This window comes from Cygnus atratus, chromosome 2, assembly GCF_013377495.2.
Source record: "Cygnus atratus isolate AKBS03 ecotype Queensland, Australia chromosome 2, CAtr_DNAZoo_HiC_assembly, whole genome shotgun sequence".
Classification (NCBI taxonomy): Eukaryota; Metazoa; Chordata; class Aves; order Anseriformes; family Anatidae; genus Cygnus; species Cygnus atratus.
Window position 1 is genome coordinate 141291163 of NC_066363.1, and position 13731 is coordinate 141304893.

General features: G+C 38.6%; 2 protein-coding genes across 4 annotated transcripts in view; one reads left to right on the forward strand and one right to left on the reverse strand.

The window, feature by feature from the left end:
* OXR1 (oxidation resistance 1) overlaps positions 1-13731 on the forward strand; it is a 349036-nt gene that overhangs the window by 273203 nt on the left and 62102 nt on the right. The gene's annotated exons all lie outside the window — the stretch shown is intronic.
* Positions 1712-9290, reverse strand: ABRA (actin binding Rho activating protein). The gene is made up of 2 exons (XM_035546151.1): positions 8542-9290; positions 1712-3538 (listed from the first exon to the last, which is right to left on the reverse strand). Exons 1-2 carry the CDS (start codon positions 9288-9290, stop codon positions 3061-3063), a joined length of 1227 nt encoding a protein of 408 aa, XP_035402044.1. The 3' UTR covers positions 1712-3060.

Sequence of the window (13731 nt, forward strand, 5' to 3'; positions counted from 1 at the left end):
AGGTAAGTGGGGGAACAGCGTTAGGAAAATCATTAGTCATTACATGTGTTTTTTTATCCAATTGGAAATAAATATTTTGAGTGGAAAAATGAAAGTGTAGGTCTTTCTTGTTGCATAATGCTGTTAATATTGCCTTCGGGATGACTATAAATGTAGGAAGCTTAAGAAGTTACTTGCAGTGAGCTCTAGTTTTATGCTGTATTGTAGTGATTGTGTTGTTACAAAGTTGATCTAAGGATACAAAGGTGAGAGACTTGAAGAGGGCTTGTGAGCTTGAAGACTAGTCTTTTTTCTTCACGCTAATTGTTTTAATGTTACTCTTCTCAAAAAATCTTGTTTTTATCCTATAAGTAGAAATGCACATATTTGATGTTATAATATGCAAGAAGATACCAGCTAAATGAAATGCTGAGGTTCAAGAAAAAAAGTAGAATGCCACTGGTCTGTCCTGTTGCTGAAGGTGTATGAAAATAGAGGAGTTCGATTCTCTGCTACATTCCGCAAAGATGACAGGAAGGTTCCCCATCTCCTTGGTCAATGGGAATTACAGGTCAGCTGAGAAGTTTTTTTCCTGCAGCTTAGTCAGTCCTTGCCTTTCCTGCCTCCACTAGTTTATGCATTATATCAAACTGTTAAAGTACAGGCTTGTCCATTATGATTTCTGGCCATACAGGAGCCTGCAGAGAAGTCAAACGTCTATAGTCTGTTGCTCTCAAATGTTTAGGTAGGTAAAACTTTTGAATCTCATTGTCAACTTACATGGAGATATGTTTAAATTTCAGACATTAAGACTGGATCATGAGCAATCGTTACCTTCAGAGTAAACACTTAATGTGCTGTAATGAACCTTGATGAAGAAAGCTGGATTTGAGAATGCCAGCAGCTTATTCAGTCCAAGTCAGGTGTCTGCCTACCCTCCATTGTACAGGGCAAGAGCAGTAAAAGGTGAGAGACATGCATCTGTCTCATATCAAAGCACAAGTTCTTACTGCGTGTGGTAAACATGCATGCTATTGAAATGCACCTCTTGGTGGAATGCCATGTTTGAGTGTTTCAGTACAAAAATATATTGTACCTACTGCCTAAGGACACTGAATGAAAGATGATGTATATAATTCCTCATATAGTGGTGAAGTATTCTTGGGCTTTAAATCACCCATGAAGATAACACCGAAAAAGGTATCTGTGTGCACCTAATCTCTGCGGTGTTGTCCAATAATAAGATGAGAATTCTTGTGAGGAGAAATACGATGCAATTCACCTAACATTTCACAGAATTGCAGGATACTTTAGGTTGGAGGGGTCCTCTAGAGATCATCTGGTCCAACCCCTTGCTCAAACAGGGCCACCCAGAGCAGGATGCCCAGGACCACATCCATGTGGGTTTCAGAAATCTCCAAGGTGGGAGACTCTGTAGCCTCTCTGAGCAGACTGTTCTGCCTTCAGAGTGTGTTCTTTGTACAGATATTTAGTACGTTGTTTCATTTCCATGTACTTTGAAATCTTGTTCTGGTGTTTTGGACAGAGAAACCTTCACTTCCATCAGTACCTGTGAACAGGAGAAAGTACTTGTTTTTCAAAACAACTTAGTGATTTTATTTACTTCTAAGAATAGGAACATAAATACTTTTTTTTTTTTCTAGTGTGTGGGAGAAAGAACCAAAAAGTAATTGTTTATTTACAATTATTCCTTTGACAAGCAAACTTTCTCAAAGCAACTTAGGGAGCTGTAAGTCATTGTATAAAGATGTAAAGAATAAGGGAAGAATATGCAGGTAAACATTCTAATACATAAATATCACATTTAGAGGTCAGTTTTACAGATCTATTTAATTAGTCTGAGAGATCTCAAGAAAACATTAGTGCTAAATAAGTGCTATTGAATCCAAGTAGTAATACATTTTTTCTTCCTTAGATTCACAACATATAACTGTGCCCAAAATACTGTTTTCCATAAACTTGCAAGAGACGCATAGTAACCAGTTCTTGTATCGCTTGCTTATAAAAGATATAATTTGTACGTTCATTGGAGGCTCAAACTGGAGTACCTGTACTCTTGTGATATGTTAGCAGTACTTGTTTTATCACAGAGGCAAGGTGTTCACACACCCTTTTCTTCTCTAAGAAGATATTTTTTCTTTCACTTTGAAAGAATCTTATGAGGGGAAACAACATTGTTTTTACATTATGCAAATTACTTGCCCAGGCATCTTGATCTGAATGTTACATGTTACTTTCCCCTATATTTATAAGAAAGATGCATAGATATTCAGATGATATATTGCACAATATCGTATAAGAGATTTTTCTATGTGGCTATCTATTCAAACCTTCTTGTGTATTTTATTCTCTTTGGTGTTTTCTGTTCATCAGCCGTAACTCTAAAAATGAAATAATCTAATAAATTATATAAATAAATAAATAAATAAATCTCATAAAAGAATTTTGTCTTAGTTCCTGTGATATGTAAGAGAAAATTGTCAGTAGTTGCTGCAAGATAATGCTGCAGTAGTATTTGCTTATAGTGTTTGTAGCAAACAAATTTGGCATCCTTGATTGTGTTCAAATAAACCCTTTTTTCATGCATTTGAATGATTAGTTAGGAAATATGCACACAAGATCATTTTCACAGATCAAAAACTTGGCCTGAGTTTAGATAATCATTCAGCTTCTGATCTGGCGTGGTTTATATTTGTGATATCCCAGTTTAAATGGTCGAGAGGATCTTGAATGTAAGGATAAGTGAAAATTGGAATTCATTTGTAGCTGTTTGTATTACTATGGCTTTCTATGTTCATCTGCTTATTGTTCAATATATTTTTTCTTTAATTATTTTTTGGTATAGTAATTAACTGAAGTGTCCTGCAAGCCCTCCTGGTACAGAGAAAAATCCATTTGGATGCTTATCATGCAATAGTTATAAAGCTTATGTTTAGAAAAATGCTCAATGTCTTTTCTTGTCCAGGGGGTGGAAAAATCTTGTATTCCAAATGTGCAAAAGCTAACAGCAAGGGAAAAACAGAGGTTTTCCAAGGCAAGTTGCTCTTGTCCTAGCATTGCTTATTTTAATAATGTAATTATGACATTGTCATCCCTTCCTTGCCATAACATTTCTCCTTCAAAGTCCACCAGTCCGTGTTTCCTGGCTCTCATGAGAATCCCAACAACCTTATCTGAAATACGAACGTATCTTTCAAAGAGCTCCCCGAAAGTGACTTGGATCTTGCCGTCACGCCGTGGTTTAGCCATTGATTCAATGATGAAGCACATGTCCCTGATCTCCCGGTGAATGTGGGCCTCAGCTCTCTTGGCCCTTTCAGCAGTTTTGGTTCCTTCCTTCGGACGGCCGTACCCTTCATCTCCTTTGTGCAGGCGTGTGGACATGGCCAGCTCATGGTCAAATTCTTCACTGAAGGGATTCAGCTTCTGTGACGTGATGTGCTGGTCTGCCCATTCCTGCCACCTGTCCTTCAAGCTATTAACGGGGCTGTATTTCCTGTGAGCCTTAGTGCTCCTTTCCTCACTGAGCTTGCTTGCGCTGAAAGAAACAAAAACAGTATTTGAGCTTTGCATTTCATCGTTTAATTACAGTCCTGCTAGTCTTAATATTAACATGTACTGTATATTTCCAGACCAGATGCTAACCACCAGGTGGCATGTTTTCACCAGTTCTAAACTAGTTCTTTGAGGGCTTTTAGTCCACATTTCAGATGACATTCAAAGCAAATTCACTGACAACAGCTTGATCTCATCTATGCTACCACCTTCTAGATTTGAACCCATTTTGACTGAATTCTGTAGGGATACGAGACAGTATGCTGCTGATTACCTGCGCCTTCATTCAGTCACATAGCTCTCCATTTCTGTCTGCATTGCAGAACCTGAAATCTGCCTGTCTTAATGTTTCAAGTGACAGTAATTGCAAGTGTACAGACCAGGGCCTCACCTATTTTTGACTGAAGCATATAGGGAGGGCAGTGTCTGGAAAAATCTGTTCCTTAAAATAGATGTTGATTTCAAAAAAAAAAAAAAAAGACAAAAGTATAGTAGCAGCTCTGCCTATACATATTTTATCTATGGTTCTGAACAATTTTTGAAGTGCAAAATTCATGTTCCCTTGGGCAGGTGTATGGAAGAAACTTAAGGCTACTGAAATTTGTGTCAAGGTCAAAGGATGAGGAGATCTTCAGAGATCTTAACTGATCTCATGCATGTACATGTTTGTAGCAGCATTTTATTACTGGATGGCTGCAGGCAGACAGATTCTTGATGCTCTTTCCTCTAGTGACCAATCTTACATGTTGTGGGAGAGTTATAGATAGTCTGAGCTGGTCTTTGTGCTGTCCACATCCTGTCACTGCATCTGTACAGAGCTTGCCTAGGGAGTACATTGTGCTGTGGCTATGCCGAAGTAATTTGTTTTCTAATACTTTTAGTCCCCAGAAGGCTGCTCTGAAACCACCCCAGTAATATCTGCTGAATATTAACAGGAACAGTCAGAACAAAACTACAGTTAACAAAACTGTACAGAGGACTACAAACCTGCTGCCTGCTGTTTGGCCATGGCTTTGTTTTATACTAAGCTTGTTGAAAGAGAGAAGAGAGGCTGAGAGGAGAAGACAACGGAGTGAGAAGGCTTGCTCTAAAGGCTTTGTTTTTTTGTTTGGTTGGTTTTGGTTTTGGTTTTCTTTTTTTTATTTTTTTAATTAAAATGTCTAGCAAGTATTCTCATCTTTTCTGACTGAAGCCCATATTTCTTTTTTAGCTGAATACTATTATCACCTTCCTTATCCTTATCATCTTTTCAATGGTTGAGAAAAACATTATATCTATCCTTTTGCTTTTACGATGCCCTAAGTGGTTTTAGAAGTTCTGTATTGTTAACTACCTTTTTTTAAATGCATCTTCCAGTTCTGATTGCCAAAGTGCAATTTTCCTTTATGTTTAGCTTGTTGATGAGCTAACATAATAAACTGTCACACATCTGGAATCCTTTTTTTCCTGTCTATACAGTGCCTAATGCAATGGATTGTGAATCCAAACTGAAGATTGTGAGCTTAACCCACTGTAACAAGCCTGTTACCTGTAAGAGTCAAAGAAGTTTACCTGTTAACCAAAGCGATAACCAAATTGCATTCTGAACTTGTATGACAGCAGTGCCCATGCCCTGTGTTCCCTACTATGCTGTTTTTAGGGAAAATGCATGAATCCTTTCTTAGTGTTTTGAATTACATATCTCTGCTGTGCCCCTTTGGCTCCTAAACAGAAATGAAATAGTATTTCCTAGGCCTGTAGAAGTTAACATTCACTCTACTAAGGAAGCAGCCTGATTTCAGCAAATGTTGCAGCTGGAGGTCATGAAGGTGCTGATGTGAGGGAAAAAATGCTGGCACTGATGCTTTTTTTCCTGGGACATAGGGAGGAAAATAGGAGATGTGCTTTAACAATCATATACTTACGGACTTTTTGAAGAAGATTAAGCCAAACTGGAAGGTTCATAAAAACAGCAGGCTAAAATAATGTATTTGAGGCTATAAAAAATAAATACATAAAAGTGGGTAGTTTAAAAAAAATAAATCCAGTCCTGGTAATAGCACTATAAATGTAGAAAAAGACTCCTGACAGATTTCTGTGGAAGAGATGGCTGTAAGTAATAGAGAGGGTGTTATTTCTATCATTTGCACCTCAGTAAATATGGCTAATCTATTTTTCCCTAGGTAGCAGCACTAAAACTAGACATATGGAGAAAACATATGTAAAGTTTAAAGGAAAGATAGCTGCTTTGCCTCTACTATCAATTTTTTATTGAGCAATTTATTTTAATTGGCATCATTTGCAGGTAAAATGGTGCTCTTTTCCTAATGTGTGAAATCTTTGTTTTATTGGTTTGCTTTTCGGCTAATTTCTGTCAAAGGACAGTGCATGCAGCCCCTCCCAAAAGTAGAGACCACAAGCTTTCAAGCTCTGGGTTATTGGAGAGCTTTTTCAGACTGACTGTTAACCATTTGTTCCTCGTGGGAGATGGCTGGTCAATTATACAGCAAAGCACTGTTTAGTACCCTGAGTAGTTAAAATATCTATCCATGTTTAGGTGTCTGTGCTGGAATTTACTGTGTGGTTGACATAGTCCTGGTTTTAATGGTGGCCAAGGTAAGTGCTTTCTGGCAGTGGGGTACAAAACCTGGTTAGTTAGTGGGACTGGCAGAGTCTGCCTGGCTGTCTGCAGAATGACCAGGAAGCCAGTTTTGATGTTTTCATCTGTGCTGGTTCCAGTTTCTGGTTTCTGAAATGACAATTAGGATATAGTATCGAGCATATTGGTCCTGGCCCTCTGATTCCTGGTATCTTGTTAGTCGTTCCCACACAGGGAAGGTGACACGCCTGTCTTCTCATCCTGAACGCCCTTGTGCTTGTCTCGCGTGCAGGGCAGAGCAGAAGATGGCAGAGACTCAGGCCCCACCACACTGTGGCCCTGACAGGAGGCCGTGTCCTGGCACCAGCCTCTTCCCAGGGCTCTGCTCTGCCAGGGGAGCTCTGCCAGGCCCTGCCCCAGCCAAATTTAGGCCCCAGCTGCCCTCCCTGCCCCAGAGAAGCCTCAGCACACACCCTGTCCCCAGAGGCAGTGCTTTCCTTCATCACGAATTTAAAGTTAGTTGTGAAGTTGTGTGCCGGAACAGTTCAGGCTCGTCTGCACATTCATGTCCGCTGGGGCATTACAGAGTTTGTGAAGCAGAGCGCTGGAGCGAATAATGTGCTATGTCTCTAACAGCTGTCTACAGCTTCCCCTCTTGCAGTTGGACATATGGACCTTCTCATCTTTTCCTGAGAAGGGAGCGATGAGTGGGTTTGGCAACTGTCTGGCAACAGCACAACTGTTTGTAGCCATCTTCTGAAAAGTTTGTTCTGCTGGAGGTCTCTGGGAAAGCAAATTGGGGAATTTCTACCAGCTTCTGCTGTTTTTCTGCAATTCTGGGAGGCTTCCCCAGGACTGCCTGCCTGTGGCTGAACCTTACTTGTTTACTACCTGGACTCTAAATTTAATTTAATATGCAGCTGCTGTTGCGTAGTAATCTTCAAGCACAGTCCTCTTACTGAAAGAAGCCTTACTCAAAACTGTCTGATACTATGATTGATTTTGCTACTTAATTCTCCCTTTTTTTTATTTTATTTTTTATTTTTAGAACCTGTAATAACTACATAGAATCATAGAATATCCCGAGTTGGAAGGGACCCATAAGGATCATCAAGTCCAACTCCTGGCAGCGCACAGGTCTGCCCAAAAGTTTAGACCATGTGACTAAGTGCACAGTCCAATCGCTTCTTAAATTCAGACAGGCTTGGTGCAGTGACTACTTCACTGGGGAGCCTGTTCCAGTGTGCGACCACCCTCTCTGTGAAGAACCTCTTCCTGATGTCCAGGCTAAACTTCCCCTGCCTCAGCTTCACACCATTCCCATGGGTCCTGTCACTGGTGATAACAGAGAATAGGTCAACTGCCTCTCCACTCCCTCTCGCGAGGAAGTTGTAGAAGTTGTAGACTGCGATGAGGATTACTTACATCAGTAAGTAATATTTTTTTTCTCCTTCCTTTCTGTTCACACCAGTTACAGGCGTAAGAAAGTCTGTGTGTCTGAAAGTTCCACAACAGACTCTATGAGCATACTTAGCGTGTGTGTGTACCCACAGAGATGCGTTGAATATGAAAAATGAATTGATGATTCAAATGTTCTTTTTGTCAAATGACTTATGGTCTTGAAATGATTTATAGCATGATTCAAATCAGTCTTTCAGAAGTAAAGGCAGGCTGAATACTTTCTAATATCACAGGAACTGGGAATACAAACAGAGAAGTTCCATCCTTTGACTCGATGAATTCCAAATCCATATGGAAAGCTTCCAAAGAGAAGCAGTGAACCCAGAATTTGTTAATATGTATCTAGAAGTAATTCCCTCAATATCTATTTTTGGACATTCTGGGCAAATCACTCCCAAGATTATTCACAATTTATGCAAAGCAAAATAATGAATAAATATTTGGAAATATTATTTGCTCAAGTGTGTTGCTTTAGAATTAGTATCTGCTGAAATTGTAGAATAATTCAGGTTAGAAAAGTCCTCTAGGATCATCTGAATAGCTGGGGGTTCTTGAAGAAGGAAAAATGTTAATCTGAAATGTAGACTAAGATATTAAGAGGTAAGAAGTGATTTAGATGAACCAATAAACCTAGTGTCAAATTTAACATTTTCCAAATATAACATCCTGTGCCTCTTTTGTATCTAGTACGTGAAATGCAAGTCTACAGTCAGAAGTTATTGATTAACCACTTAAGCGTAGAGAGATATGCGAAAGGTCTTCTGGATTTTTTTATTGTTATTATTATTATTGTTTTGCTTTTTCTTTAGTAATAATTCTTTCTCATTGACCATTTGCTATGATTTATTTTTTTCCTGCTCTCATTTCACTTCTTTGTTGTGGAAACCTGTTCCTGTTTCAGGGTCTGCTAACCATTTGTGATACTGTAACAAAGGTGTTTTACTTACAAAGATGGCACAGGTCGTTTAATCCTCACAGCCGTCACCTCTCGGTCACTGTCCTCTGGCTCAAGTCTGTCCTCTGCTTCCCCATAGCCACTGTCCTCTGCATCCATGTTGTCGTCGTGGCAGTTAAGCAGCAGTTCTTCCTTAGTCCCCGCTTTGTCCTCTTCTTCCATCTGCTTCCAGCCCTTGGTCAGCTCTGATACCATGTTTGAACACTTTCTCCTTATTGTGGGGGATAATTTGGCACTAAGAATTTTGTCAATAGCATTTGATTCTTCTTTGAGCTCGATCATCTCTGAGCTGCCATTGTTCTCATATCTGTTGCTGAGGAGGCTAACATCACCCCCTCGTTCGTAGGCTTTGCTTACAACTGTCTTGGTCACCTCTTTGCTTTTAATGTTGAACTTTTTGAGGGCTTCATCCGATTCCCTTGATTTTTTTTCAGCATCTCTTATTGTCATTGATTCCTTTGCTGAGGGTTTTTCATTGTCTTTTCCTTGGTCCCTCTTGCTGAATGGAATTCGCCATTTTTCAAAGGGTCTTTCTTGCACTGGCTGAGTTGATGAGTCCTCTGTGCTGGGGACCCACCCGGCAGGTTCTTGGGCTTGCTTTACATTGTGGTCAGTTACCCACTGCTGCCAACCTCGTGCCAAGCTGAAGACTAAGGTGGCAGTTCGGATCTTGTGGACAGCCCTTTTCGCAGGAGTCGTGCTCACCTTCTCTTCGGGAGCCATGCTGCTGTCTGCTGCCATGTTGGTGCTTAGCCTTCTTATGTTAAGCACCTCCTGAATGAGCTTCCTGAAGCAAGTAATGTCCAGCAAAGAAAGCTGCAGAGATTTAAATAGAAGTGGGAGCAGTTTGTGCCCATGGAAAATATGTGAAACACTTTGCACAAAGATATAGTATCCTCACTGTTACAGAGTTCTTTTTTTAAAACGCAGGATCACATTTCATCACAGCAGATGAATGATGCGTGATGTAAACAGGATGACACAGACCTGTACTGGGAATAGTGAGAAATTCATGGCTCCTGTAAGCACTCTTCCCAGGGACTGCTCAACCCCCAGTTTGTTGGCAAGTGTAGAACTTGGGTTAAAGATATTGAACAGAGTGTCCGAAATGGCTAAATGTTAGGGGCTGTCAGTTGCTGACAGAGCAGAGACCACGCAGCATTGCAGGCAAAACTTGCCCCTAGTCACGGAGTGTAAAGCCACAAGCAGGCTATGAATGAGAAATGTTTAGATGCATTTTGTAAAAAGATGCTAGGTGATTTCACTTTACTGCTCACATATCCAAGAAAATCCAGGTTTGCTAATTTTAAAAAGGTATTTTTGTACTCTGTTCTGAGTTATTCTCTATTTATGTCTGTTTACAGTGTACCTTTAGGGGGTTTTAGGAACAATATTGTATTTGGTGTCAGTGCTAAGAATGAGTGAATCACTATCTCTAGTCTGAAGATTAGTATAATAAGTCTGACTTGATTGGATGGATGAATGGTCTCCTAATTTTTATTTAGGATTTTGAAAAAAAAAACCACAGTAAAGTGTAACCTGTTGCATTTCTGACTGCTTTTTCAAGGAAGTTATCTATATAAATTAGCGTTTAGTTGTATGTTATTTACACCATAATTATGTTCAGCATTTACAATATATAAAAAAATAGTTTTCTAGGAAAAATCATGATTTCTTCATTCCAGAGGACTTCCTGGAGAGTGGTCATATTCGGATTTATACATTTTTTTGGTGGGTTTTGTCAGTTGTTACATAATAATAAACAGACATTTTCTGAGTTACAGTCCTATAGCGTCTTATTTCTTAGTATATTGTTTCCTAAACAGGAAAGGAAAATGACATTGCTTTTTCCATCTATCATACCTTGCAGCTTAGCAGATGACATGCCATACTTGCCATGTGGCAGTCAGGCAAACTGAACTTCAAGGAATTCTATTGGCTTCATTGGTGTTATACCAGAGATAAATATGGACTCTTACTACTCTGCCTTTTTTGATTCTCTCAAAGGCTGGGCTTTTTCAAGTAGGTTTGATTATATCTAGCTCTTGTTTAATAATAAAGCTTTATCATACCTTTGACTTCTAGGCAGAATTCCTCATTAATCTGTGGGGTCATTTCCTCTTCAAAACTGATGACATAACGTAGGTTAGTGTTGCTATTTGATATTTAATCATGCTTTTATTTTAGAAAGAAATGTATGACCTCAGTATACTGTACAATCGTGCCTATTACCAGTTTATCGTAACTCTGAAATGCCATTATGAGGTGTACTGGTGCAACCTGATTAAGAAGCATGTGTTACTGGACATTTATTTTGGTACTGCTTGAAGGCTAATCAGGAATAGGAGCTTTTTGTGTTTACAAGTATGCATGTGCAGTCATGCATGCACACAGGGTGGTGCATATTCTGTAACAGCTAAGGAAGATGGAGATGAAAGAAGAGAATAATGCATGTGCAGCATAGGAGAATGACACCAGCTCGTTATATCATTTCTTATGATTTCTTGAGGATAAGGGTGGCCAAGACTTTAGGAATTAATTGTTATTAAATTGCAGTCTGAATTGTTCAGATTTTTTTTTAATATATTTGGCATGATCAATCTGATTTTTTTGCCCGTTCCAGAGTTCTTGCAACTTCAGTCATAAATATACTGTATGATCCATGTTTAGAAAAATGAGTGAAAATAGCAGGTAAGTATAAAGGAGATCCTGTTAGCGAGCACGTTGTTTGATGGATAGATATTGCTATTTGTTTTCATGTGATTTTTCCAGTTAATTTTGTACTATTCCAATTTTGCGTATGAGATAAAAATCAAAAACCTGACCAACATAGCAACTGCTGCTCTTGTTGATCCTTCAAAGGTGGCTGCTTTACAAAACAAACAAAAAAAACTGCTTAACAAAATTTGTCAAATCAAAATTGTGTGTACCTGTCCTTGTTAAAAGGTTCTGCTAGGTTTATTACTGCAATTCCTGTTGAGGTTCTTGGATATTTTTATTCTCCTCCTGTCTTTGCAAGTGGCTGTACTGAAATTTGTGGTCTCAAGAAAGAATTATACTCCTTCTGAAGGCTTGGAAATTACAGCCCATTTCAAAGAATTTCTAAATAAAGAGGTTTTTTTAATTATTTTTTTCCTGATGGGCTTGACTTCAGTGTATTAATCATTGTCCCACAGACTTAAGGCTTACAGAATTTAGATAAATGGCACCAAAAAGTCACAGACTAATTAAATTGAATACCAAAATCATAGTTGTAAATTACTATTAAATCCATGTTGCATGACAATATGTTAAACAAATGTTTAGTTTAAACTGGTCACTATTTTAAGCTGAAGTTGTAATACCATAGGCTTGTTCAATGTGCCAGTGAAACTTTAATGTAATTATTCCAAGACAGCTGAATTTATTATGCTTAATTTTAGGGTGTACAATCACGTCTTGAAAATGTTGAATGATGCCTTATTTTACATTGTGATGTTGCCAGTGAGAAGTCTGTCATGAGAGAAGTATAAATAATGTTTGAGTCATCCAGTCAGATTCATACATTGTCAGTTGCTTAGTTAATTTATGTTTTGCTCCAGTAGGAGGTTTTTATTTTTTATTTTTATTTTTTCATTTTTATTCTTAGTGGCCAAAGCTAGTGTCTAATCTCCCTATTGGCACTTCCAAAAGCCAATAGCCAGCTATTGGCTTGGATCACATTTCCTATATGACTTAAATACCTCACAGGGTGTGCTCCAATGGACTTTCCAAGAATTCTGCTTGAAGTCAGTCTTGAGGGATAGTTTATTGTAGAAGGTATATGGGAGTAATAGCATCTGGAGCAGATAAATGGATGAGTAGACGTGATGTAGTTGGAAGCTGTGAACTCCTTTTTCCTTAGCCCTAACTGCATGCAGTTCTGGGATGCAATCTCTTTGACATCTTGAGGCAAGTCTGTTGTTCCTAGAACCCTGTAGCTCCTTTTGGATTGCTGCATTACACATAATACTTCTGATTTCCTGAATCTAGAGTCATGAAAGACCATCTACGAGGTTACCACTGTTAACGTTTAAAGTTGTTTATGAGTTTTGTTTTTTTTTTGTTTGTAGGTTTGTTTTGCCTAGATGAATTGTTCTCTGTAGTTTCACTGTTTTTAAAAACAATTTTATTTTCTGTCCCATTATGTGGAATACTAACAGCCACTGAGGAGACTGGTTTGTCTTCCTTTCTCCTTTCTCCTTTCCTTTCCATGCTTAATTTTAAAAGTAGGATTTATCCTTCATTCTTTTACCTTGTCAGACATTGTATGTAAGTTATTCAATGTTTTTGATGCCTTAAAACAAGGAATTTCATTTTCATCCAGTTGTAAGCTCATAAAAGATGCTGTCTTCCTCCTCAGAGTTAGTGATGAATAATGAGAACAATCTGTGTTTCATGGTTAAATATAACCAGCTGCCATTACCAATAAGGAATCTCAAGACTGAGTTTTCTTTTCATCATGACACTGTTAGAGTATGTTGTGTCAGAACACTATACATTGCCAGTGATCACAGAAAGCCTTGGTGTAATGGGTTAGAGTTCTGGTTTTCCTTATTTTTAGAGTTCACGTCAAACATATCACTTCTAGCCATAGTAATGAGCAACTGTGCCTCATTCAGTGTGCAGTCTTGTGTGTAGTGCAGGTGTCAGTTCTTAGAAATGGACCACTCCTGTGCTTTTGGACTGGATCCTCTCTTTCTGTTAACAGAAAACAGCCTACACATTCATTGGTGCATTTTTTATTTTTTATTTTTAATGTTTTCATCCTTTTATGTTTGCATTTAACCACAATCTTTTTTTTTTTTTTTTTTTTTTTTTTTTTTTTTTGCTGAAATTCTGTTGTACTGAGTCAGCTATCCTTCTGTAATTAACAGGGAATCTTGAATCTGTATTTGATTATGTGTAATTTCGGAATTCAACTCTATGAGAGATCAGGGTTTATCCATGACCTATGATGACAGCTCTACTTTGTGAAAAAAAATACACCCAACAAACTGCCAAGAAAACCCTGTTCAGAACCAGATCTGAAAGAATCTTCATTGTGGCAGGGTACCAGGGGTAGAGAGGGTAGGCCCACCATCCAGCAGCAGCAAACATAGCTAACGAGTTGTAGCGTATATCCCTAAAGCTCATCTCATTCTACATGAGGCAGGCTTAAACG

Bases quoted from the DNA above. Each gene is read 5' to 3' on its own strand.
- ABRA (XM_035546151.1), bottom strand. From the start codon at position 9,290: ATGGCAGCAGACAGCAGCATGGCTCCCGAAGAGAAGGTGAGCACGACT. The intron at 3,539-8,541 runs GTAAGTAAAACA...TGTTTCTTTCAG, and splicing joins AAACGACCTGTGCCATCTTT to CGCAAGCAAGCTCAGTGAGG.